Raw genomic sequence first — 26,444 nt, 5'->3', positions numbered from 1 at the left:
GAGGGGCTGCACAGGGCTGGGGTACGCTGCCTGTACCCCTCGGGGTGTCTGCAGGAAGGACACCATTGCTCAGCTTTAACCTCCTACTCCACAGAAATTTGTCTTGTAGCTGTTTTGAATCTTGCATTGCTGCTTTTTATGAAGTTCCTTGAAATTCTCAGAAAAAGTACTTTTTTTTGTGGTTGTTGCTTACTTGCACTTAAGGAGAGTTGCTGAACTAGCATTTGAATGGGACAACGTTCCTCTCCTTGTCACAGCTGGAGAGGACAAGGAGACCTGGAGAGCTCTGTCATTCCTGTCCAGACATTTTTGAAATACCCCTTTGGTCCCCAAGACCTTTCAGGGTGAAATACTGTCCCTGAGCTCCCAAACCTTGAGCACGCATGTGCCTTGCTCCCTTCATCCCCAGCGCTCAAAAACTACTGGGGGGCACCATTTTTCTCACCTGATCATGGGCTGCCCTTCGCTGTGGCTCCGGGATGCCCGTTTGGGGCACGGTGCTTGGGGACCGGCGCTGGAGGCAGCTGGTGGTGAATGGCCCTTTGTGCGCTCTGTTGCTTTGCTGCATAAAGAGAGCATTATTAAATGTAGTAAATAAGAATTTCCCTGTTAATAAAGACTAAATTATTGCATGAGCTTCTGTGGGGAATGTGCAGTGTCTGCAGCAGGAGGTTGGGTGATGGCTGCACCCCATGGCACGGGCAACACGCTCTGCTTCAGGTTTAGCAGCAAAGACAGCGGGCACGTGGAGGGCTCGTGTCATGCTGGAAAAAAAGGGAATAACCAAAATGCTCGGCCAGTTCTGGAGCTGGTTTGCTTGCAGGGTGCATCCCATTCTGTCCCTGCACTCAAAGAGCAGGTAGAGCCACTGCAGCTGCCGGGGACAGTGTTTGCCCCCAGCCCTTCAGCTCGGGGCAGGGAAAGGAGAGAGACGGAGGCGACCGCTGAAGAGAATATTTAAGAAGCTGGTTCATTTCCAGGAAATCTCTCTCTTGTTCTTTTTCTTTTCAATGGAAAAGCTAAGTCCTCATGAACTTTTTGAGAACTTTTGTTCATTCCCTCTTGCCAGCTAAGCTCCGCTTTGTGCCGGGGACAGAACCCCTTTCTCCAAGTGCTGGCCATGGGCCAGGACCTGGAAATCTCAGCTGTGGGCTGGCAATGCCACCAGCCCCATTCCCCTTCCCTCTGGGCTGATACAAAGCCCCATCTCCAACCAGCTTGGCTTTGGGGGACTCTCTGTGAGTCTTCCTTTCTCCTCCGTGTGCAGGAGACGATGGAGCCAACACTGCTTGCTTCCTCTTCCCCTGCAATGGAAAGCCCTAGATATCACTGAGAATAGTCCATCAAACCTGTGGTAGCTGAGGGTGAAGTGGGTTGGTGGCAGTTGCTTAGAGGAAACAACTGTGCAAGTGGTGTTGGAAGGAACAGCCAAGGCAGGAGATGCTCTTCACCCCAGAGAAGGAAATGCAAATGCCACAGGAAGGTTTCACCCCTCAGCCCTGCTCTCTGCTTTTGTGCCTTCCCTGTAGACTCCTCGTCCCCCCTCCAGCTCCCAGAGATGCTCTCTCTGGGACAGAATTTTTTTGCTGGGGCTTTTATTACTGTTTGTGTCTTTGAATCATTCAAAGACCTTCAAAGGGACCCGGTCCCCTCGTGCTGTGTCCTAAAAAAGAGATTTCCTGGTTAAAGAAGCCAGAGTGTGTGTAAGAGCAGCGATGGGGAGGGAAGCCAGGGGATTTACAGGTCCACTCAAACCAACAGCCACCACCGCAGAGCCCCCCCCCACCAGCAGCATCTCCAGAGGCACAAACCACAAAATGCTGATGAAAAAAAACAACACAGCAGGAATGGGTGGGCACAAACCACAAAATGCTGATGAAAAAAACCAAAACCAGCAGGAATGGGTCATATAAACTGTCATTGCCCCCCCCCACCAGCAGCATCTCCAGAGGCACAAACCACAAAATGCTGATGAAAAAAAACAACACAGCAGGAATGGGTGATATAAACTGTCATTACATCTGGAGGCTCAGGGCTTGAGTTCTCCACCACCACCGAGACCCCCAGGGAGATAAACAAAACTCGTCCCTTTCACCGAGCCCCCGTGAGTGAAGGAACAGGTGACCAAAACGTTTGGTGATTTCACTTACCCGTTTCCCGGGGGTGGGGAGTAAAAACAGAGCCATTGTGCATCCCCCCCCCCAGCAGCATCTCCAGAGGCACAAACCACAAAATGCTGATGAAAAAAACCAAAACCAGCAGGAATGGGTCATATAAACTGTCATTACATCTGGAGGCTCACAGCTCGAGCTCTCCACCACCACCAAGACCCCCAGGGAGCTAAACAAAACTCGTCCCTTTCACCGAGCCCCCGTGAGTGAAGGAACAGGTGACCAAAACGTTTGGTGATTTCACTTACCCGTTTCCCGGGGGTGGGGAGTAAAAACAGAGCCATTGTGCAACCAGAAGGGAAACAATCACGATCCCTCTAAATCTGTGTCCTCCAACTGGCAAAATATGTTTTGGAGCCGAGCAGGGACTGTACACAAACAGTGATTGCAACACCGCCGCTGCTGCAGGTTATATAAAGAGAATTGGACTTAATATTTTCTGTGAGAGTTTTAACCTTTGCAAATGAGCTGGGCACAGAGATACCGGGTGCCAGAGTCTGTCAGGAGGAAAATCATAGAATAGTTTGGGTTGGAAGGGACCTTTAGAGGTCATCCAGTCCAACTCCCCAGCCGTGAGCAGGGACGTCTTCAACTCGATCAGGTTGCTCAGAGTCCCATCCAACCTGGCCTTGAATGTTTCCAGGGATGGATCACCTATCACCTCTCTGGGGAACCTGGGCCAGTATTTTACCATCCTCATTGTAAAAAAACCCACCATGGGCAACCTGGGCCAGTATTTCACCATCCTCATTTTAAAAAAACCCCACCGTATCTTCCTTATATCTATGTTAAATCTTCCCTGTTTCAGTTTAAAGCCATCACTCTTTGTCTTGTTGCAACAGGACCCACTAAGAGGTCTGTCCCCATTTTCCCCCTAAGTCCCCTTTAGGCACTGCAAGGCTGCAATAAGGTCTTCCCAGAGCCTTCTCTCCTCCAGGCTGAACACCCCAGGCTGGTTTCCAGAGGGAGGAGTGACAACCACTGGTCCCAGCGTGGAGGGAGGGCAGGGGTGAGCGTGTTTGCCAAACCAGGCTGACAGAGATAGTAAACATGAGTGACCACAACTGCCTGGCCAGCAGCCCTGGGCTCTCTGCAGCCACTCCAGCCCCAGGGGAAGGAGTTTGAGCTGCTCAGCTGTTCCTGACAGTCCACAGCAATGATGACATGTGAGGGTGTAACCACGGTTTCTATAGAGATATTTATTGGAAGGGTATAAAAATAGAATGGGGATTTCAATAAGATGTATTTAAACGCGTCGTTGGCAAATAGTCCCACACGTTGGTGGGAGAGGAGCCCAGAAGGTTGGCAGTGTGTCCAATTCCCTGGTGCACCCAGATCCACCCAGCAAAGCAGAGCCTTGATCCCCAGAGATGGGTTATGACCCTTCTTTCTGCAGACTTTCCTGTCCCTCTGCTGCACGCTGCTCCGCTTGACGCTGCAGGCACTAGTTCATCAACCAGCCACTGGAAATGCAACTTGGGGTAGGACTTTGAGTAGACACCTGCAGAGTCCAGGTGAAATGTCTTCTGCATTGGAGAGGAGCCCTCAGCCGATAGTCACTGGAAAGGCAGCGCCTGCTCCTCCTCCTCGTGGTGGCCTGATAATGGCAGTAAATACGTGCAGGGTCACACCAGTCAGCTTAACACTGAGCAGTGTGTAAATGAGCATCTTTGGAGCTTCAGCAGTCCTGCTGCTGAAGTTGTTTCCATTCAAAAACCCCATCCAAAGTCAGATCAAAATTATCCTTTTCCTGTTCTCGGGAGAGTTCCAAAAACACCTGAAATGGGCAAGATAAAACTGATTATTCCTCTGACTCTCACTAGACACTTGGATGCTCCTGTACAGGAGGAGCAGCCCTGCAGCCCCTCTGGGAGGTGTGTGAAGTAGCTTTCTACCAAGGGCATCCGTGCCTTGGATGTGCTGGGTGCCTGGCTCCGGTGAGTAGAGTCAGGCAGCAACGCTTTTCCTTGGATTGTTCCCACCATGCTAAATCCCAGCAGTGAAAAAAAAACAATTTTCCACCACTTTCCCAGCAGAGGACTCCTCGCCACCACCCCCAGGCAGCAGCCCTCTGCCCTGCACTGCCCGGGGTCTCACTGCAGCTTTGGGCCCTGCTTATGCCTTTACAGCGTGTCCAGCCTTGAAATCATCTGCCTGAGCCAAAGTATTCAAAGAGAAGCTGTACTCCTCCAGGCTGAAGCTTCGTTTGGCTGTGGAGAAAGGGAAAGAGAGTTAAAAACTAGCAGCCTGTGTTCCCCCTTTTCAAAAAGTCATCTTGTCTCGCTCTTACCTTCCTCCAGCTTGGAGAAAGACTGAGACAGGGGCAGTGCATCTTCCATTGGGACCTTGTAGACGAGCAAAGAGGGGAATCTTGAAGAAAAAGAAGAAAAGGTGATTCTTGCTCTGTATTGAGGTTCTGGAATCAAAACTTTATGTCATGCTATTAGCCGGATTAATGGGCATTTTGCTGCAGGGATCCCAGCAGGGCTGGATGTGGTGACATTATCAGATCAGATCCCCACACAGGGACTCTGAGCTGTTCGTCCCTCTCCAGCTGAGATCCCATGTCTGGCCATCACACTGGGCACATTTTTAGGGATGAGGTAGTGTGGAAACTTCTGTTCATCCCATGTCTTATAGTTACCTCTCCTGACGGGCTGCACTTGGGAAAATCCTCAAAATCTCTGCATGGAGAAGATCAGTGAGCTCCGGATCCTTGACCTTAATTTCCAGTAGATAGCCTTTGCCAAACTTGTTCTTCAGGTACTGAATGGAGCCAATGCACCTGCAGGGGAGGGAGGGAAAAATAATAATAATAAAAAAAAGATGACAATTTTCTGGTCTTTTTTTTCAAACAGCCTCGAAGCTGCAGAGCATTCACTATTCTGTTGGGAAAGGAAACAAATGAAAAAGGAACATTTTTGTTATTCCCAACTCAGTACTCTCATTAAGAATTCCCCAAATGATATGAAAAAGGAACTTTCTTCCTGTTGCTCTTGACTCCTGCTTGTTGTCATTAAACATTTATTATGTTATTAAAACTTAAGTGAATATTTGAAGCAAAGTGTACTGAATAAGCCACAAATTCTTTTCTAAACCCATCATTAGTGTCAAGAGCATTATAAATCCATTCCACCCTGCCCGTGTCAGCTGAGCAGGCAGTATTAGGCACCCTTTCTTGTAGGGCCAAACTATAACATTAGAGATTTTAGAAATGCTTCCTAAATATAACATACTTAAAAGGACATTAGTGGTAAATTTATCCCTACTAAATGCACTCAGGCAAATTGCAGATTTTCTTAACCCACTCACTTTAATCATGGCATTTAGCACAAAATCACTTTTGCAGCTCCATTTCCTGAGTTTCTTTCAAGGTTGCCTCTGGCTCAGTAAATTTTGATTTTCTGGTCCCCTCCCCGCACCCCAGGACTAGGGGATAAAACATTGACCGACCCCCGGAGAGACCCTCCGTCAAAGTTAGAAGTAGCTCAAAATATTTTTTATTAATATATTAGTTATTAGCATAATGCATTCTGTTAAAACCTTGATTTCTAACAATGCTTTCAAAAAAATTATAGCTTAGCTGAGGTGCAAGGTTTTCATTTGGGCTTTTATCATGGCTCTATTCCTTTTCCCCAGGCACCTCCTACCTGCCCAGCAGTTGGTGTCGTCTCCCCAGCAATCATTCTGATGGCTGTGCTTTTCCCAGCTCCGTTGGGCCCCAGAAGTCCTAATACTTCTCCTGGAATCAATATATACAATTTCTTAATAGTACTTCCCATTCAACAAACATACCAGGCACAGTCCCATAAAATAAAAATAAATAAATAAAAGAGAGCATGCTGGTATCAAAAACCATATGAAAACAAACAGTATAAATATATGCTCTGAGAGCCCATAACGTTTGAGCTGTAACTGATGCTGCGAGTCTGAGGATTGCCCCCAGGTGTCCCAAAAGCTACTGCTGATGTGGACCCTGCAGAGAGTAGGCTGTGTTGTTGTGGACAACAGAGCGTCAAAGGTAAATAATAGGATGCATCCACATCACGTTACTCATTCAAAAGCCACTGCTGATGTGGACCCTGCAGAGAGGAGGCTGTGTTGTTCTGGATAACAGTGTCAAAGGTAAATAATAGGATGCATCCACATCACGTTACTCATTAACACACCAACCACAGACTGAATAGAGTTTATCTTCTTCCAAATATTTCTGGTCGGTCTGCAGGAGAGGCACATCTGTGCTGCAATGGGGCAGCAGGCACCGAAATGCTGGAAAAACCGCGGGGCAGCAGGCACCGAAATGCTGGAAAAACTGCTCCAAGAAATGGTCTTCCATGGGAACACGCTGCAAACAGACACACAGGCACAGCACGGCAGGAGGATGGGGCAGGGACTGGGCTCAGGGGCAGGAACCTGTATTTTGCCGTCGCTCTCTGAATAGATTTTTGTCTTCCAGATGATCTCACTGAATCCAGGTGCATAAAAATTTGAATTTAGCACGTGCTAATGACCTCTAGACTTCCTTAAGGAAGCTGTGAAGTCACACCTGTGGTCACTTGGTCACTTTTTCACCCAGCAGAAGCAAGGTGTAAGCCAGCCTGTGCCACCCGAGTGCATTTCCACAGCTGAGATGGGATTTGGGTCCCAGCGAAAGCAGGTTTCCAGTTTGTCCTTCATTTTAACATTTACACAGAGTCATCTCAACAAGCTGACACACCGCTGGAGTTTCAGCTTCACACCCAGGAAATCACTTTTTCACCCAGCAGAAGCAAGGTGTAAGCCAGCCTGTGCCACCCGAGTGCATTTCCACAGCTGAGATGGGATTTGGGTCCCAGCGAAAGCAGGTTTCCAGTTTGTCCTTTGTTTTAACAGTCACACAGAGACATCTCAACAAGCTGACACACCGCTGGAGTTTCAGCTTCACACCCAGGAAATCCCAGGAGGGATGGAGAGCCGGGGCATCCCGTTGCAGATGTCCCACGTGTCCCCCCTCAGGGCTGCCTGGCCCCCAGCCCCGCTCTGGGGGGTTTGGGGAGAACCCAGCAGAACTGATCTCATTGCTCCTTCAGGATTTCAGAGGGGATTTTTAAGAGCGTAAAATGGACAGAAGAGTTAAAATCCAATCTTTAACCCACACTGCCTGTAGGGAAAGAAATCTGCTCCTCACATGCGCTGGATTACTTAAAATACCGGGCTGAGCTGAGCCTACCTCATCCCCTTAGCACCAAGAAACACTGGAAATGCATCTCTCCCGTAAACTGAGTTCTATCGATGTGTTATTTCATATCAAAGGAAGGTGAAGAAGACTATTGCCTTTAAACAGTCACTGAACTTAATCACAAGCTTAACTCAGACTATTCCAAAGTGTCTCACCCAGCATTGTTAATAGTGTTACTAATTACCGGATGTTTTCATACTTTTTAGATAACAATTTTTATTTGTTTTAAGAAGAATGTTTAAGCCTTACCTCAATGGGAGGGTTTGAACGGGATCCAGAGCTTGTCCTTTGCAGGCTGCCCGTGCAAGGGGAGATGCTGAGCCTGCCTGGTTGTCCCAGCAGCTCTCAGGGCTCCTTTGTCCACGCGCCCGTTTTTTCACTCAGGCTCTTCTGCCAAAAGGCATTCCTCACACCAGCGCCTCGCTTTTCCCTGGCTTCCTCCCCCCCTTCCTCCTTGGCAGATCCTCAGATTTATTTACGTTATAACAAGCAAACAGAGCATATTGTTGTTGAGTTGCTGGAGCAGATTCTCTGAAAAGTTGCTCAGGAAATTCTTGACTCTCGGCCAAGAGAAGAAAAATGAGCCCAACAACAAACCGCACAAAAAAAAAAAAAAAAAAAAATCCTTTCTCTGGCAAACTCCGTTACGTTTCTCAGTGCAGCAAGAGAGGCTGGATTCAACAGAAATATTAGGGCACGGTGGTGAGGAGTGAATGGCGACTGTCACTTATCTCTGAAAGGCAAAGATTTTGTTTGCAAACTGCTTTGGTGCCACCAGCCCCGGGGTGGGAAGAGCCATGAAGCTCTGCCTCCTGGACAGGAACCGCTCCTCTGATTACAAAACATACTGTAAACATTAACATCAACTTCTCTGGACTAACTTGGTGCTTCCAAAGGGAAGGGGTTTGATTTCATCCCCAGGCTGAGCACGTGGCTGTGGAGTGCTCCTGCCCCTCCATCGCCCACCGCAGCATCCCTGGCCACAGCAAGGACCAGGAACCAATGGTGGAAGGAAGAAGCAACAGCTGGGACAGAGGCTGGGCTTGGGAATGCAGAGGAGCTGGATCTGCTTCCCTTTGCTCTGCCTGGTGGAAAGAACCCACTCCTAACATATAAATAACCTTCAGATGTCTAAACGCAGGCAGACTCCAGGGGTGTATTAAATCATGCACAGAATGAAGTTAAGACCTGTCCCCAGTCCATCTCCCAGGTGCACAAACCTTTTCCTCCCCTTTCAGGTCCTCCTCACAAAGGGAAAAACAACACAAACCTGAATTTAAGCAGAGAAGTGGGTATGCCAGGTCCCAGCCAGTGAATCTCAAGCAAAGACACCTCCCTGCCTACCTCTGCGACAGATTTGGAGATCCATATGGGAATTAGCTCTCTGGATCTGAAGGGTGGATGCTTGGGGGGCTTTTCCTGGCAGGAGCAGCCCATCACTGAGCCAGGGCAGCCACCTGCTGGTACCTGCTTGCCCACACCCCTGCCTGCATTGCCCACACCTGCACCATCCGTACCTGCACCCCCAGCAGCATCCACATGAAAGCAGAGGAGACCATGACATGGGTGAGCGTCTTCTGCTGGGTCTGTCCCATGGGGTAGCACTGTTCCTGTACCCTGGTGGGTCCCCAGCCCATCCTTCCCTTGTGGACAGGGCAACAGAAACCAGGGGAAACATCTGGCTATCTGCATATAGGGAGTTTCTAATTTTTTTTACTATATTTTATTTATTATTTAAGGCTAACCCTGGCAGACAGATGTCCAAGAAGAGATTCTGATTTCCCACCAGTGCCCACATCTCCCCCAATCACCCACAGAGAGTGGGTGCTAGTGAGGAGCCCACCCCATCTTCCCAACCACCAAAGCAAGTCAGACACACGTGCTGTGGTCAGAAGACCTGTTCAGACTGCTGTCCTGCTCCAGCTTTACTTCGAGTCAAAGCACATCTTATTTTGACTCCAGATGATAATTGTTTTGATTTTTTTTAAGATGGTGTTCTAAGAGCCAGGGGTTTTTTTGTGGTTTTTTTTTTTTTAAGATGGTGTTCTAAGAGCTACCAGTTTTCATTACACTTTTCCAGGGACTGTTGAGTCTTTTCCTCTCTCCATGTCCCCAGAGGTGGGGACCAGAGATGCACCAAGGTGGCTGAGTTAGAAGACACTGCAACAGCAGCTTTTTGGGTCAAAACACAGCCCCCACCCCCCTCCACCAGAAAACGCCACCTTCGTTGGCCACACGACACCAACCAGAAAGATGCTTCTCAGGACTGAGTAAATCAAAGCTCTGGTGTCCTCCCGCCATGTATGACTGAGGCCACCAGTTTTCATTACACTTTTCCAGGGACTGTTGAGTCTTTTCCTCTCTCCATGTCCCCAGAGGTGGGGACCAGAGATGCACCAAGGTGGCTGAGTTAGAAGACACAGCAACAGCAGCTTTTTGGGTCAAAACACAGCCCCCACACCCCTCCACCAGAAAACACCACCTTCGTTGGCCACACGACACCAACCAGAAAGATGCTTCTCAGGACTGAGTAAATCAAAGCTCTGGTGTCCTCCCGCCATGTATGACTGAGGCTTTCAGACCCTCTTCTGAGTTTGTACATGATTCTCTCCAATGACTGAGCTCCCCCCCAGCCTCTTGGGACCAGAAATTCATCCCAGCAGGGTTATTCCTCAGCACAGCGTATCTTCCCGAGTCAGTCTGAGCAGGGGCACAGAAGGATGGCAGGCATCGATTTGTCAAAGGATAAAGGCTTTATTTATCAAAACAATAATTATTTTTTCTTTGTGAGGCAGAAAACCTGCAGAGCAGTACGTGCTGTGACACAGAAAACCAAGCCTGAGGGCTGCGTCCGATCCCACGTATCAGTAACACTGATGAAATAAGCTGAATATTTTCCTTGGTGGCTCTGAGGGCTCAGAGGTGAAGTGGTCTCTGCTCCACAGCCCTGTTGGATGCCGCATCCAGGTCGTGCTCCTCCAGGTCCTGGGTGAGGTCTAGAAATGCCTGTGATGTGCCACAGCAGAAACACCACCATTATTGCCAAGGTCTGATGGTACCTGCACCCGTCAAAGGCTATTTCTTCTTTTCATACAGGCAGTTTCTCACCTGTAACTTCTACACCAACATACCTGTTGCAAAGTGTGCAATGACAAGCTGTACTCCTCAAGCCTGAAATTCTGTTTAGCTGTGGAGGGGATGGAGAAGGCATCCTTAAAAAGCAAATTCATATGGACAGTTTTAAAGCAATCTTCATACTTAATTGTTTGTTTCCTTTTACCTGCTTCCAGCTTGGAGAAAGACTGGGACAGAGGTAGCGCATCTTCCATTGGTATCTTGTAGATGAGCAAAGAAGCCGTCCTGAAAAAATAATAAAAAATGAATTCATTATTTCATGACTCGGCTCCAGGGTTTAGGGGTGCTTGTAAGGTTATTGTACCCCCAGATAAATTATTGAACAAGGTCAGTAGGAGCACCAGAGCCCCCAGCACGAGTCCAGGCTGGGTGTGCAGAGACCTTTCTTGCCGAGCCGCGCGGGGGAAGAGGCGCAGGATTTCGGCGTGGAGAGCATCGCTTTGCCCTGTGTCCATCATTTTGACTTCTAAGTGGTAACTCGTGCCAAACTTCCTTTTCAGATCCTCAAGGGAACCAATGTACCTGCAGAGGAGGGAAAACAGTGCTCAAACCATCATAATGAGCAAAGAAAAGCAGGATACAAGCAGTAGATCGGCACACATCCTCTTATTCACCAGCTCTTTAGACTGTGCTGCTAAAACAATCTACCTCTTTACAAAGCTATGTTCATTACACGCTTAGGAAATGTTGGTTTGGCTTATCCCATTAGAAAGAAGAAAAAGAAGAAGAAGAAGAAGAAAAAGAAGAAGAAGAAGAAAAAGAAGAAGAAGAAGAAAAAGAAGAAAAGGAAAAAGAAAAAAGAAAAAAAGAAAAAAAAAAGAAAAAAAAAGAAAAAAAAAGAAAAAAAAAGAAAAAAAGAAAGAAGAAAAAAGAAATAACAAACCCAACAAAAAATGCTACCACCACCACCCCCCCACCCGGAGTGACACCCAGGTGACACCCCGGTGAGCGATGTGACCCCGGCACCCACCGTAGCTGCCCTGACACCAGGATGGCCACCCGGTCACACATCGCCTCCGCCTCCTCCAGGTACTGGGTGCTGAGGACGCCTGCCCGCTCCTTGCCTTTCACAGCAGCCTGAATCACTCTCCTGGGAACAGAGGGATGGCAGTTACTCCCAGGAGCAGCCAAAGAAAACATCCCGTTTTGTGTTTCCCTCCCCAAAACCAACTGAAATTACAAAGCTTATCCCCCTTTTTTATAGTTATTTAAAAGACTTGCGTTATTTTGCTTGAAGATTACACGTATATGTCAATACTACATCGCAATTTGTCACGTCAGCATCCCTCCAAATCTTACACTTTCAGTGTAAACTGGTGATGAAAAGCTAGAGCAAGCACTAGGGCTGAGCGATGGAAAGAACTCCCTATAGTTTTTTCTCATGCTCTGAAGAAACTGGGATTTGTGTCTTTTATACCAAACGCATGGGTTCAGCAGGAATCTGCTCATATTTTTTTGCTGCACTACCCATTAAGCTTCCATCTGATGGTTTGTGAGGGGTTACTGCCTGCTGTGTAAGGCGTTTAGTGAGTGGTACCCCCTCCCCTGTGCATCAGGGGAAAGCAAAGCACAGATGCTCTGCCACCGAGGCAGCAGCTCTTTGCCTGCCCGACGGTGACTACAACACGGGGGGTAAGACCCATCCTGCTAAATCTGTTCTGCACTTCTCAGTTCTGCTCACCACATACGGCGCTGCCCTCTCAGGTCCATGCTCACCGACGGCTCATCCCAAAGCATCACCCTCGGGTCCCCCAGGACGCTCAGCGCAAAACTCAGCTGCAAGGGGAAAGACACCGAGGTCAGGTCAGGTCTGCTCTTACTTTTTCCTGAAAAACTAGTGAGCTGTCATGTTACATCTTAATCCTTGTGAATCTTTCAGAAGCTGAAGCTCTTGATTCCGAAATGCAGGAGGGAAAGGGATTAAAAAAGCCGCCCACCTCAGGTGTTCTTCGTTAACGTTTTAATCTCCAAAAATAATCACTGACACTCTCAAGCCTGCCAAAGGTCTGAAAGTGGTTTTCCATCCCATTTACTGGCAGATACACATGATGGGGCATGAAGAGGGGATTGCCTTGGAAATCCAATTTGTGCTTAGCATTTATTAAACACAGAATGTGGGAGAGTGGGGAAAGGAGGGGGGGGAATCCTGCCAGGCTGGATGCAAAAGCTGTTGATGAAAACCCACTCTGCTGTACTTGCTTCTGCGCTAGGAGGAAGTAAGTCCCTTTTAAACCATGAAGTTCTTTCCTAATGACATCAAATTTGCAGATTTTTTTAAATTTGACTTGAATTTCAGGCTTTCCTCCAAGGAGAAAATTTCCACTTCATGAAACAAACATGCAGGACCATATCCTGCTCCTGCTGGCACCAGGGCAAGGAACCCAACACATCCTCAGGCTTGAATGAAGGTTTCTGTCCACCATGTTGAAGGAAAAGAGAGCAGGATTTGCTCAAGTACATAACCCAAATATGACACGTACCTTTCTGGCTTCCCCAGCAGATAACCTCCTAGCTGGGGTCTCTAAATGCTTCTGGAGATCCAAGGCCTTTGCTACACTGTGAGGGAAGGAAAGGAAAAATACTGAAATGAGCATCTGTGTTTGCTAAGGCTGTGGGGAGGGGTCCTGAGGAACTCACACACGTGTTCTGGCATCACCTTGGCTTATTTGGTGATTTGACTCCCAGCCTAGATGGGAAATTAAGGATCTTTTGCAGAAACTCAAGACTGTAAGCACAGCTAATGAGAGAAGTGAGTCACTCATATAACTGGCCACGATGTTTTTTTATCATCAGTTAGGTTGATGGTTGGACTGGATGTTCTTAAAGGTCCCTTCCAACCTAGACAATTCTATGATTCCATAAGTTTAATTTTTCCCTTCCAACCTAGACAATTCTACGATTCCATAAGTTTAATTTTTTCCCCTGAAGTTTTCTAGGTAAACTAGGATTAAAATCTTCATAGACAAGGGATTGAGAACAGTATAAAGTAGCAGATCTTGTCAGAAGGAGACCCAGTTTCTCCAAGGCAAAGCTAAAAATAGAAAAGCTAGGATCATTGGGCTTTGTACCGGCTGATATGAACAGGTGCCTCCTCCTTCCACATCCCCCTCAGGGCAGCATAGACCTCCAGGTGCTGGAGCACGGTCAGGTCTGGCCAGAGCGGGTCCCGCTGGGGGCAGCAGCCCAGGCACCCCGGGGGGGACGTGGCTGCACCCCAGCCCTTCAGCAGCACCTGCAGGGACACACAGACCTCGTGTTATTCTGGGGTGAAGCAATAAAACCCTTGGAAACACGCTAAGGTTTGCTCCTGTGTTGTCAGGAACCTCGTTAGCACGTGGGAAAGGAAGCCCAGCATCTCTGGGGGGATCATCTCCATCTACCACGACATCGCCCCAAGCCAGGGCAGCGTTTTCACAAAACCAAACAGGATTTTCTGCCATCAAACTCCGGGTAACGGCACCGACATGAGGCTATCTTTCCCTAGGAATACTTTTCCGTTTCAAACACTCAGTCCCAAATCTGTAACAGCAATGGCATTTTCCCTCCCCCTCATATGTCATTAATCATCCTGCACATAATTAAATGATGGATTGTTACTGGCCCAACCCTGTTCACATTCGTTTTCAATTTCCTGGTTTTGCAAGGCTGTTTATGAACAGTGTTATTTTTTTTTTAGATGTCAACATTTCTTACAGGCTGGTGAAATTTCTTGGTGGGTTTCAAATGCACACTGAAGATTTTGAGTAGCTCAAACCCCTAAATCTGTAACATTGATTTTGGTGAAAACTAGAACGTGCTGTGATTAAATCAACACTTTCTTCTTACTTCTGCAAATATCCAGGGTTACCTGAACATAAATTTCCTCACTTAAGGCTGTGTTACTGGCTTGTGTTATCACATCCTTCATTGATAAAGGCATCAGGATCAACCCCCAAATGTTCCAAAGAAATCACTTACCTCCCCAGCAGTCACCGCTACGTCCCCAGAAATCATATTGATAGTTGTGCTTTTTCCAGCTCCGTTGGGTCCTAAGAGACCTAGTATTTCTCCTAGAACAAACATGCAAGAATGTTAATAATAATCATTGTTAATGTGATTTTCTTCCCTGCATCGTAGGCAATATCTGAAAGTACAATAGGAGAAAGGGCTGTTCATTAACATAAATTAAAATTGTGAACACAGGAACACGGGGCATCGGGTCTGGTTGCCCGCAGGAAAGTTCTAGCAAAAACATGGTCTCCAATTGTGACCTTCACATCAGATTTTAGAGTCATTTATAGGGGGTACAGCAAAATACTTAAACCTTTTTTAACACTGAAAGAGAGGTTTTTGACAGCAACTTTCTTCTTTTTCTTTAAGATGGAGCTGGCTTTCTTGTCTACATATTCCTTGCGCAAACTGTTGACGACGATAACTGAGTCCTGTGAAGAGATGAAGTGGGAAATATAAACTCTCCTTCTGTCCCGTGAGACAGCTCATCTGTTCTTACCATTAAATATGACTCTTTAAAGAGAAATTTTCTAAATTAAAAGTCCAGGAAACAGAGCAAGCAAAAAAAGGAAGAAAAAAAAAAAAAAGCAGAATGGGAGTAAAAATATAGTGCCAGGGAAACTCCTTGTGGTGCCAGGGTGACCGTGGGCTGGGTGGTGAGATGTGCCCTTGGACAGCAGATCAGTAAATAAGTGGAGAAGCTGAGAGAGCAGAGACAGACCCAAAGGTGGAGAGTGAAAAAGAGAAGAAGCCAGAGGCTGGTTTCACCTCCTCCTGGTGCAGGGAGCCCATGGTGCTCCTCACCCGCTCCCGCTCCGCATGGACCTCTGGGGCCTCCTCCCCGGGGAGGTCCCTGTTCTGGTGGGGAACCGCTCTCCTCCGCTGGACCCTGCCAGGGGAGCAGGAGAGATGGTGTCAGCGGGAATCACTCCCAAAAAAGGCTCAGATTTAGGGGTTTGTTCCCAGTATCTGAATTCAGGAAGGTGTTCCACAGTGTTTGCTCAAATACTTATTAGTGGAAAAGAAGAAAAAAAAAATAAATCCCACTGGCATGCATGAGAAAATCAAGGGCAGATTTTGCTTTTCTTTCATCACTAATATTGACCGGTGCCTGCTCGATACACGCCAATGATCTGTTCAAGAATTACAATCCACAGGGTGGGTTTTCAAAGCCATTTGGGCGTTTAGCTCCTTGCTGAGACACATTTCCTAAAGCCTGACAGTTTAATACTTTTTACAAATCTCCGCCCACATGACCTTGGTGGTCAGTCACATGCTGCTGGTGACAGATACACAGAGAGCAGGTAGTAAGGACCTGCTTTAGGGGAAGTCTCCATCCTGCAGAGAGCCACACTGGCACATCTGAAAGGAGTTAAAATGTTGGATTTCAATCTGTAAATATTGATTTATCCAGCTGTAGTGAAATGTCCTGAAACCTCAGCTATGAAGCTTAGTAAAAAAAAAAGCTCAAATCACATTTATTATTCTCTCCAGGACGTTGTAGTTCAACTGACCTTCTATTGCAACACACTGGGTGGGAGTTTGTCTCCAGACACATTCAGGAAAACTCCAGTAAGTAAAGTCGGAAACTGCCACGACCCAAAGGAATAAAAAAAAATCCCTCCCTTCGTTCTCAATTTCCTCCTCTCCAGATAAGCTGGTTAAAACTGAAAATATGGGCTTTATCCATGCTTTGCAAAATGTTTTTAAGCTCACTCCTGCTCTCCTGCCAGCGGGGGTGAGCCAGGAGGGTCCGGCCGGGCTGAGGGGCTCCGAGCCCTCCCTGCAGAGCGGGGTCACCCTGGCCCACGAGGTACCCAGCACCCCAGGTCCTGGCACCCCCCTGCCCAGGACACACCTGAAGATGGGATCAAGTCTTGTAACTGCTTCTCCGTATCTCATCTCCAGACAGCGCAGCAGAAAAGCAAAAATCACACAATGGATGTAAGGCTGGAAAGCAATAATGAATTAGGTTTCTATGGAGACAAGGTAACAACACACTTGATTAATTTTAATTATAAGGTGATGCAGGGACCTCTCTCATTTCCTTCAGCTATTGAAAAGGTAATCATATAGGTCCAAAAGGGGAAGAAGTTAAACTGATGCTTCGCATACATTTCCATCTCATTTGCAAAAGCCTGGACTTCATGCTGCAGTTTTAGCTCAATCTGCAGCCCAGCGGACATCTCACAGGACCAGAGATGCCAGCATTCTTTTGTAGGAGCAGCATTAGACTGATTAGTTGATTAATAACATCTCTGCCTTATACATGAGCTCCACTTAATTCCCCCACCACTTCTCCCACATAATAAGGTACAGCCTCCAGGGGTCACGTGAGGCACGAGTCCACGATCCCTGGGATGTACAAACAATTAATGGGAAACTTTGGCCACATAACCCATGCTTCATTTATGGGGAGAATTACACAATCCCAGTACAAGTCCATCTCATTAGAACAGTCATCCTTTCTGAAACAACCATCGTCAAATCGCTCCTTACTGCAAAGACAGCGACGAAGATGTGATTCCACGACTCAAGAAGATCAGTATGAAAACTTGAAAAACGCTACAAGAGGAAAATATCAGTCAATTAGAAAAATTCCTCAGCACATGTGCCTCAGTGGAGGGTTGGAGCAAGCATGGCATATGGGGATGCTTAGCTTTTCTTCAGGGTGGGATAAAGGAGCTTTGTTCTGTACTTATTTTTGGGGGTTGATACTGCCTCAAAGAGCTGCATCTTCCTTGGCTACAGTTAATTCAGGGATGCCTCAAGTCTGCCAGGTGAAAGGGACCATTTCAATCATGGTTTCCCTCCTCCCAGTCCTTTCTGCCAAGCTCCCTTCATCCCTCCAGTTCTTCCCACTCCACTGCCTTCCCCTCCCACACCACCCTGGCTGCCAAAATACAGTCACCATAATGGCTTTTTGTAACTAAATAAAGCAAAAATATCCCAAGCAAACAACGGATTAACAGCTCAAATCTTGGTCCCTTCCCTCACTCCACAGCATGGGACCCTGCCTCCTCCTGTTGTCTTTTCTCACTGTTTTTTTAGCACTTTGAGACAGGGAATTTGGAAAGTGCCTCTTGCTTTCCCAGTTTGCACCACTAGGACTGTTACTGAATTTAGCAGGACAAGTTCACTTACTGGTGTAGAAAAGATCAACCAGCCCAGTGGTGGAAACACAGGAATTAAAGTAGAGAAGGTGAAATAAAGTGCATCGTGTAAGTCACTGATCATATAGAGAGTGAAATTCACCTGGAATAAAGCAGAAACGTATTTCTAATATTAATGTATTGTTGCTAAAAAATAGGCTGTTTATTACTGGCTTGGGTTATTCTGCTGAGTATTAGTATTTTTTAAGCGAAACTTCAAGTGGCAGAATGTGTAAATCGAACACTTCAAAGCGAAGATTCACTTCACTTACCAGGATGAAGATGAAAGACCAAATGTAACGATTGCTTCGCCCCATGCGGAACTGAAAGGCAATTAAATAGACGAGGAGAACAAGGGATACTCCATAACCAACGAGGCAAACGATCTAGAGAGAGAGACTGAGGTCAGTGACTGGGAGATGGATGCAGGAATATGCAAACCAGCCTAGAGCAATCCATTTTGATGAAAATATTGAATGCCAAACCTCCCCGGGAGCTGAGGGAGGCTTGTCCCTGCCTGCATTCCTGCAGGTGCAGAGCTCACCAGGAGCAGGACGGCGCTGGCCTGCAAGGGGCAGATGCGGTTGAAGAGCAGCATGATGCCCAACATGAGGCCCACCAGGGTCCAGAAGAGCGGGATGTCCACCAGGGCCTGCCCACACCAGTAGGCCGAGGGGAAGAGCCCCGCCAGCCGCAGCTGGGCACGGGCCTGGAGCTGTGGAGCAAACGGGAAAAGGGAGGTGATTCAGCAGAGCCCAAAATCCCATTCCTGCTCCTCCTCCTCCTCCCTTACCCTCCCTTCTCCCCTCCCTGCCTGAGCCTTCCTCTCCCTCCTGAGCACTTTCAGTTCCTTCTCGGTTTTAGTGCTGTTTAGAAACACATCATTCTTAAAAAGGAGAAAAAAATAAATTATCATCCTTCCCCCAAAATATTTATTAACACCCAAATTGTCCTGAGCCCAAGCCAATTCACAGAATCACAGAATCTTAGTGGTTGGAAGGGACCTCCGAGATCATCGAGTCCAACCACATTAAAAAAAAAACCCAAAACAAACAAACAAAAAAACCCCACCACAAAACCAACAAACCCAAAACCACCACCCACCAACTAAACCCCACACCCACAACCCCACACACTACACCCCACCACAAATCAATAATCTTGGGCACTAGAGCATGCCCTGAAGAGCATTCCCTGAGATGCTGGGTAACACGCTTTGGTACAACGTTGTACTCATGTGGCTGAATTTTTTTTAGCATCCTGCCTAGAGATGCTGGCCAGCTTGTTGGGACGCAAACTGCTACCCAGAGACATTGCATTTGTACTCATTTTTTTTGTGTGTACAATCGCTTTCAGTGTGTGCTTTTTACCTTGTAATCCTCCATGCTGCTCACTGCAAAGTGAGGAGGCAAACCAGCAGCCAGAATCAGCAAGTAGCTGAGACAGATGAAAAAAATATCACTCTTTATTTCTGCGTTTTGCATCTGCAGAGTAGAAATTCAGAAGGCATCAGTAACCAGCAGCTGCCCAAGGAAAAACCTGGCCAGGGCAATGCTCGTAGGATGGCTAAACATGCAAGTGAACAACAGCACTTATGGTAAATAATTTGTGTTTAAGATCACAAAATAAAACAATGAACAAAAGCATTTAGGCAAAAAATATTTGAATTAGTGTAAATTGTTGAGGATAGAGACTGTCTTTTTCATGATGGTTCTCACCAAATGGATGCCAAACAAAGTAATGCTTGCAAATATTATTGTTATATTCCTACATATTGCCAGAGCACAGGATTTAATGTCTTTGATACCAAAGAACTCTTAAACACTGCAGAAGAAACTCTCATTAAATAGCCCTGGCATTGACGGCTGAGAAAGGCCCCCAGCAGTTGCACCACTGACCCCAGCTCTTGGAGGTTGCTCATCCAACCACATTTCCAACCCAGCCAGTCCTCATCACTTCAGCATGGGCTATTTCAATTCATTTTCCCCAAGCAAGGCAGGACACTCACGCCATAAAAGGGCTCGCTCCAGACGCGGATACATGCGGTGGAATTGAAGAGCCTCAGGAAGGAGTTGCTGAGGATGTTCAGGAGCACAGGGAAGCAGTTGATGGGCTCCACGCTGCACATGACTGTGAATCGGTAGCTCTGAAGACATAAGAGCACAAGAGGTTACCTCCACGTGTCAAAAGGGGTGGGAGGAGGTGGAGAAAAGCCATGAGAAATGCAATCAGACAGTTTTACTGAAGAGCAGGAACATGGAGACCTGGAAGTGCACAGGTACCCCGAGAAAAATGATCAAATAAAACCAGTAATTTCTGGAGAAAAGCCCAAAAGACTTGCATTAATGCTTTTGTGTAAAGATCGCTCTAGAAAAGCCTACAGTGGAAAGAACCAAATGTTTTCCTGGTTTCCCACAGTGTTACTGATAATATTTAGTATGTCAAATAAATATTCTCCCTTTTGCTGGTGTGTGCATTTTGCTGTGCCTCATTTAAACACATTTCAGAAAATCCTGTTGACATACAGGATGGAAAAAAAAAAATAATTCACTCACCTTGCCTTCCAGGGATATTTTTAGAGCTCCATTATGTAGCGGAATGCTTGTGATGTTTTTCTCAAGAGTTATTTCTGGGATTATGTTTTGAGCCTTCAAAGCAGCAATGAAATCCTCAATTTCTGCTCCTGAAATCAAGTCAAGAACTTGGTTTTCCTCTGAATATAAAAAGTTTCTTATAGACAAGTTCCCACTTGCAAAGCAGAGGTATGTTAAAAACCCCAACATTTAGAATCTAAGCAAACTTATATTGTCTCTATTTTAATTAAATGAGTTAAACAAAATGTATGTTTCCATAATTTGTTTATTGCTTTTTTTAATTTCCTTTTTAATTTGCCTGGTTCATTACTCTTTTAAATATCAGCTATTCAGTTATCACCACTAAAATTGGATTTGCATTTGCCCAAGAGAAGACAACTTCCCAAAGCCACAAGTATATAAAGGAACGTACAGAAAGAGTAAGGCAAGGTTGGTCTATCAACTCTAAGAGGACTCAGAGCGGTGCAGAAAGTGAAGCAACATCACACGTTCTTCTTCACCTGTATCATTGAGGATGAGGAGATTTGTCGACTTATTTTGAATTTTCTCTGCAGTGGGAAGAAAATACGAGCTAGCCGTGATTTCCCAGTTGCTGGAGCTGTCCCACAGTTGAAATCCAATGAAAATCACAAGCATTGGAAGGATAAACATTCCAAAGAACAGCAATCTAGGTGGAAAAACAGACCACAAGTGGGTCCAGGGGAACACCACCTTTAACAAACTGGGATTTATGTTGAGAAAGGCAAGGGGAAATTTAAAACTACCAGTAAATTCTAACTGTCCTTATTACTGCAGGTTTTTTTCCTACCTAATTTTTAGCTTCCAAACTCCTCCACTACTACTCAAGCCTTCTCTCAGTCGCTCAGAGGAACCATCAAACCCTTTGGAGAGCACCAAGCCAGCATGGGGGCTGCAAGCTGGGCCAGAGCTCCCACACTTACATGGATCTGAGAAACTTTCCCTCGTGCTTTAGTTTTAGGAAGCGAACTCTCGTCAGGGCACACACTTGCTGCCTCCAGAGCGCCATCCCGCTCAGCTCCACGCTCCCCTGCTCGGAAAACACCAGGAGGCTTTGGTCCCTCTCCTCAAGGTCTCCATCTTCTGCATGTTCAACATGAGAAACATCGTTACCCACAAAGAGCATTCAACGGACACGTTCAAATGCAAACAACCAACAAGGATGTTCTGTTCTGAATAGAGGAACACTTTCATTTTTAGCCAGAAAATAAATAAGGGCAGAGAAAAAGGGCCATAATTTATCCAGAACATAATTTACGTTGGTGAATTCAGACTGGCTGGACCTGGGCTCGTGTGGCAACACATCCAATAGCTTCACTGACCTTCTGAAATGCCTTCTGGCCAGCTTATCTCTTCCTACCTCCTGATTTACCCTTCAAAAGCAAATACCATTCCAACATCAGTCTTAATTCATGTGCTTAAAAACTTGTGGGAAGTCAAGACTGAATCATTGAGACTTCTTCAAGAAGACACCCTTTACTAAAGGAGAGCTGAATACAGCTGCAACTCTTGACCTACCAAAACCTACGAAAATTCACATTTACTAAAAACTCATTAGATATCAATTAAAGCATACGTATATACAGAACCTTAATTGTGCCACACTTGCAAATGGGAGTCAACATTTTACCTTCTTGACCAATGGCTTCCTCACCCTCCAGCTTCAGGAAAACATCTTCCAGGGTTGTCCTGCTAACCTCATAATTAACAACCCCCTGCAGAAGACTGCTCTCGAGGTGACTGAACAGATCTGCACGACAGAAACAGCTGGATTCAACCCAGGGACCAAGGCTGGTGTTGAGCAGAAACTTTGCCTTCTGCTTTTCCCACCACTTGATTTCCCTGTCCAGCCCCTGCCACAGGGATGGGCTTTTCCTACCTGGGAAGCTGTCGGTGTTCTCCAGAGGTAGCAGATACCCCAGCTCCCCCTGCTTCTGTCCTGCCAGCACGGCACCGGGGACGTACTGTCTGACCAGGGATGAAGTTAGCTCAGTGTCACACACCTCATTTATGCTCATCCTGTTTGTGTTAAAAAGCAAGTGCTATAACATTAAACGAGAAAAAAAAATAATGCGTACATCATCCATTAAAAATACAAAGCCAGTGGTTGTTCTTCAAGCCGTAGGGAAACCTCCAAAACTGGGCAGCATTTCAGTGGGAATTTTCAGAGACATCCGCAGTGCCCCTGGTTTTGCCACGTACGAGAAAAATAGCTGAGGTTAACAGTAACGATCCTGGCCAGCACTGCTAAACCAAGAACACAGAAATTAAAAACCCAAAGAAAAATAACTTCACATTGAAGCCGTTGGACATCACTCTGGCACCACTGAGCACGTGGAAATTGCAGTTCATTTTACTCTGGTCCCCTTTTGGCTGTGAAGGAGGTTGCAAAGTCATTTTAGCTGCGTGCTCAGAGCTTTCAAGATTGGGTTCCAAGGAAAAAAAACCTGCTATCCAAAGCAAGATATTTCTGGCAGCCTCAAAAGTCTTCTAAAAGGAACTGTCAAGATTTCTGTTATTCTGTATAGAAACTCTATAGAGACAGAGACTCTACAAGAAAACACATCAACTAGAAGCTTTTCACAAAAAGAGCGATGACCAAGAAGAAAAGGATTTACCTTAAGTGATAGCCAATTCCCCATTTTCTCTTCAAATACAGAGATGAGCCAACACACTGTAATCTCCCATTTGAGAGGAAAGCTTTCCGATCTAAGGAGGAAGGAATATAAAGGATTTAGGGGGGAATTACAACATTGCAGTGGGCTGACCTCACTCTGCTCCTTCTGAACTCAACAGACATTTTTATAATGAAGTTAAGCAGAGTAAAACTAGCCAGTACTTTTTTTTTTTTTTCCTTTTTTTTTTTTGTAACTGCTGCCTTCCTCCTAAGCACCGAAGTTAATCTTTTAATTACATATTCTTACAGTCTTGTGGAAAATTTCCCATGCAGCCCAGGAGCAATAAGAAAATAGGAAAGATATTAATTCAAACAATATCACTAATTTTCGTGGGAGCTGCTAGTGGTACATGCAGATAATGTGCAATTGCTTCACCCTGAAGCAGAGCGTGAGCAAGGTCTTGGAAGGGCACGTCAGTCCAGTTTTAGCCTTTGCTCAGGCTGGGTTGGGTGGTCGCTACCAGAAAAAACGTGTCCAGAGAGCACAGAGAGCATTGTGGCAGGATCCACACGCGGGCTCTGCGATGGGAAACCCTCGTTTCCAAACTGTAGGTTGACCACAGTGTGAAAACCTGGGCTCACCAGCATGAGCATCAGCCTCCTCCATGGACTGGGTCGTGAAGAGCGTCACGCGTCCAGCCTGACGTTCCTTCAGAAGGCTCCACACATGGTGCCTGGAGCAGGGATCCAACCCAGCCGTCGGCTCGTCTAAAAGCAACACCTGCAAAGGTGAACAAGACCAGACCTTCATGTGTCCAAGCCAGCATTTCCATCCTTACATCATTTCATTTCATGCTTTTATGATCTCACTCTAAGAATAAAATGCATCCTCAAATATCAGCCATTTTTATTGCTGTTTCTCCTATTACAATATTATTACCCTTTATTGCTGTTTCTCCTATTACAATATTATTTAAATTTCATTTAAAACATGGTTCTTCTTGACCTAGATTCCTTGATCCTTCCAGCAGCCAAGTGAATTAGTAGGTCAGCAGACCCGGGGTGCCAGGGCACTGCATGCCAAATCAAAATGCAAAACTACGTGCTAAAGCAGTACGACGGGTGTGTGTAAATATGACCAGTCCCTACCTGGGGATTCCCTAAAATTGCAATTCCAAGAGACAGTTTTCTTTTTTGTCCCCCACTCAGAGTATTGGCGTGGACATCCTGAAGGTCGGTGAGGTCCAACATCACGAGAACTTTCTGCACCTTGGTGAGATACAAAGACAAGAGCCAGATTTCCAAAGCACTGCTCACATTTTAATTCTTACTTGGCTACACACAGTACAGGAGAGCATAACTTCAGGATTTAGAATTTATCTACTTTAAATGGCTTTGCTGAGAGATAAGTACTGCAAATCTGAATTCTATCTGAGCATACCATGAGAAAGAACTGAAACAACACTTCCCCCCTAAATTATAGTTCTTCTCATCTCCACAGAACAAGATGCTGGTGATAATCTTTTATAAAGAAAGCTCAAAGTGTCCAAGATGCTCTAAAATAGAGGCCGGACAAGCACATACCAACCTCTTGCTCTACTTCCTTCTGCTGAATCCCCCTGATGTGAGCAAAAATTCTCAGGTTCTCCTTCACCGTTAAGGCTTCAAAATGCAAATTAAACTGGGGGCAAATCCCGACCATTGCCTGGATTCCTTCCATATCCTGAACTTCAGACACTTTGTAGTTGTATATCGTTGCAGAACCTGCACACAGACAGGAGTGAATGAAACAAGCTTCATGCTGTACAGCATTTCCCAGTTACGAGGGGACAGCAGACCGCTGTGTGTTCATACCTTTGATATTACTCCCGGCTTGTGGCTGTTTCTCAAGTGTTTAAAAAAAAAAAAGTCAAAATAACTTTGTGTTGTCCAAAGCTTTAATACCATTCAAAAATAGTTCAGAGCACCAAATCTCTCCCTTAAGAGCTAAGACATATTTCCTGCAGGTATTCATCTCATGGAAAACATCAGGCCATCCAGATGGAGAAACGGCCATCTGTGTCTGCTCGCACACATGAGCCCATCCACGAGGGATGCATCAGCCCCAAGGCTCACGTTGAAGGAACAATCTGCACTGACAACGAGCCAGACTGAATAACTGAAGGAAAAATTGGGGGTTTTGCATCTTTACTCCCTTACACTTGAAAAAAACCAAACCAACAACTTCTCGTCAGCGTTCAGATCAACCATCCTACCTGCCGAAGGCTTGGAAAATCCACTGAGCACGTTTAAGAGAGCAGTTTTTCCAGATCCACTGTGACCAAGTAATGCAGTGATCTGGCCCTCATAAATGCTAAAGGACAAACCTAGAACCCAAAGAGGATAACATTAGGCCAGAGGTTTGTGAGAAATAGACTTGTACCTGTAGCTTGTTGCCAAGTATGGCCAAGGAGGGATGTTTATTTTGGAGCCGAGAGGCAAACCCACAGACCTAAATACACAGGTTGCATCTTCAGAAGTTAAAAGTAAACTTAGTAAGGAACTGGCAGTCACGTCTTGATTGAATTGAGGGAACAAGAGTATTAACTTCAATATTTAAAGAGTTTTGACTTCTGGATTCTACGAGGTTCATAACCTTTTATTTTAGGGTGTTCCAAGAGCGAGTCCACAGAAAGGGAAGAGCCCATAACCCTTTCAGCATCTGAGATTTCAAGAGATCTCAAAGCAGCCAGACTTTGCTGCCCTCTTTCTTTTTTAAAAAAAAGCCTTATTTTGTAGTTTTGTGGATTGTTTCTGTTGTTGGTTGGTTTTTGTTTTTTTTTTATTCGATATAAACATTTGAGGCAACACTGGTATTTTCGGTCACTTGCAGTTCTTGTTAAACAAAGGCATTTAACAACTACCCCAGGACTATGCTATGACCGTGCCAGCTCCTCACATACCCCTGGGTGGCAGATGTGCCAGTGCCTGGAGAGCAGGGCTCAGGCAGTGACAGCACTCAGCGATAGCCAGGGACCAAAAAAACCAAGTTTAGTTTGCCCAAATGAGTTTACACTTTGAGAGGGAGGTTAGAGAGGTGATTTTTAAGGTTGTTCCTGGTGACAAAACCCACTGCTTTTAAGGAGACTTCAGCTGTTGCAAAAAATAATAAATAGTAATTTTCCTGGAGCGAACAGGAAGATAACAGCCTGGTAGAAATCTGCCAGTAATTTACCCCAGCAGAAATAACCATTGCATAATGCAGTGGTTAAATAACAGTGCTGGAGGCAGAATTAAGTACATCCAGGATGTTTCAAAACAGTTTGGGTTCATATCTAGGGAAAAATGAAATTAAAAGAATTCCAAAACCTCTCTTACCCCTTAAAGCTTCAGTTCTCTTGTCCTTCTTCTTGTATAATTTTTTAATATTGTTTAGTCTAAAGGAAAGGTAAGCAAGCCATTACTATTGACTCTCACATTTTTGGCACATTTCCTCTGCCTTGTGTTAACCTTTGAAAACTCTTGGGAGACTATTTCTCAACCCCCTCCTCAAACTGGTCCTGCTCATTA

General features: G+C 46.0%; 2 protein-coding genes across 5 annotated transcripts in view; both read right to left on the bottom strand.

Annotated features, from left to right (window-relative positions):
• Positions 1-3,350: 3,350 nt before the first annotated feature.
• LOC106893897 (ATP-binding cassette sub-family A member 8-like) lies at positions 3,351-8,984 on the bottom strand. The gene is made up of 4 exons (XM_014952192.1): positions 8,857-8,984; positions 4,816-4,956; positions 4,462-4,541; positions 3,351-4,381 (listed from the first exon to the last, which is right to left on the bottom strand). Exons 1-4 carry the CDS (start codon positions 8,982-8,984, stop codon positions 4,287-4,289), a joined length of 444 nt encoding a protein of 147 aa, XP_014807678.1. The 3' UTR covers positions 3,351-4,286.
• Positions 8,985-10,123: 1,139 nt separating this feature from the next.
• The window catches only part of LOC106893930 (ATP-binding cassette sub-family A member 9-like), a 26,327-nt gene continuing 10,006 nt past the window's right edge, over positions 10,124-26,444 (bottom strand). For 2 of the 4 annotated variants that reach the window (XM_014952275.1, XM_014952274.1), the window contains exons 11-39: positions 26,253-26,311; positions 25,151-25,261; positions 24,484-24,659; positions 24,045-24,164; positions 23,538-23,676; positions 22,897-22,987; positions 22,158-22,297; positions 21,909-22,028; positions 21,202-21,361; positions 20,761-20,927; positions 20,222-20,349; positions 19,675-19,812; positions 19,037-19,150; positions 18,211-18,381; positions 17,939-18,052; positions 17,659-17,769; positions 17,014-17,079; positions 16,373-16,464; positions 15,283-15,403; positions 14,828-14,945; positions 14,482-14,573; positions 13,593-13,756; positions 13,005-13,080; positions 12,206-12,300; positions 11,495-11,614; positions 10,906-11,046; positions 10,670-10,749; positions 10,521-10,576; positions 10,124-10,395 (exon numbers count right to left, since the gene is read on the bottom strand). In XM_014952275.1, coding sequence (XP_014807761.1) covers positions 10,306-10,395; positions 10,521-10,576; positions 10,670-10,749; positions 10,906-11,046; positions 11,495-11,614; positions 12,206-12,300; positions 13,005-13,080; positions 13,593-13,756; positions 14,482-14,573; positions 14,828-14,945; positions 15,283-15,403; positions 16,373-16,464; positions 17,014-17,079; positions 17,659-17,769; positions 17,939-18,052; positions 18,211-18,381; positions 19,037-19,150; positions 19,675-19,812; positions 20,222-20,349; positions 20,761-20,927; positions 21,202-21,361; positions 21,909-22,028; positions 22,158-22,297; positions 22,897-22,987; positions 23,538-23,676; positions 24,045-24,164; positions 24,484-24,659; positions 25,151-25,261; positions 26,253-26,311 — 3,370 coding nt within the window. In that variant the 3' untranslated portion in view covers positions 10,124-10,305. The remainder of the gene's footprint in view (positions 10,396-10,520; positions 10,577-10,669; positions 10,750-10,905; positions 11,047-11,494; positions 11,615-12,205; positions 12,301-13,004; positions 13,081-13,592; positions 13,757-14,481; positions 14,574-14,827; positions 14,946-15,282; positions 15,404-16,372; positions 16,465-17,013; positions 17,080-17,658; positions 17,770-17,938; positions 18,053-18,210; positions 18,382-19,036; positions 19,151-19,674; positions 19,813-20,221; positions 20,350-20,760; positions 20,928-21,201; positions 21,362-21,908; positions 22,029-22,157; positions 22,298-22,896; positions 22,988-23,537; positions 23,677-24,044; positions 24,165-24,483; positions 24,660-25,150; positions 25,262-26,252; positions 26,312-26,444) is intronic. The other 2 variants (XM_014952277.1, XM_014952276.1) reach the window with 1 other exon arrangement.

The sequence above is a fragment of the Calidris pugnax genome, unplaced genomic scaffold (genome assembly GCF_001431845.1).
Source record: "Calidris pugnax isolate Ruff unplaced genomic scaffold, ASM143184v1 scaffold206, whole genome shotgun sequence".
NCBI lineage: Eukaryota > Metazoa > Chordata > Aves > Charadriiformes > Scolopacidae > Calidris > Calidris pugnax.
The sequence above is the reverse complement of the archived record's forward strand: the minus strand, read 5'-3'. Positions and strand labels throughout refer to the sequence as shown.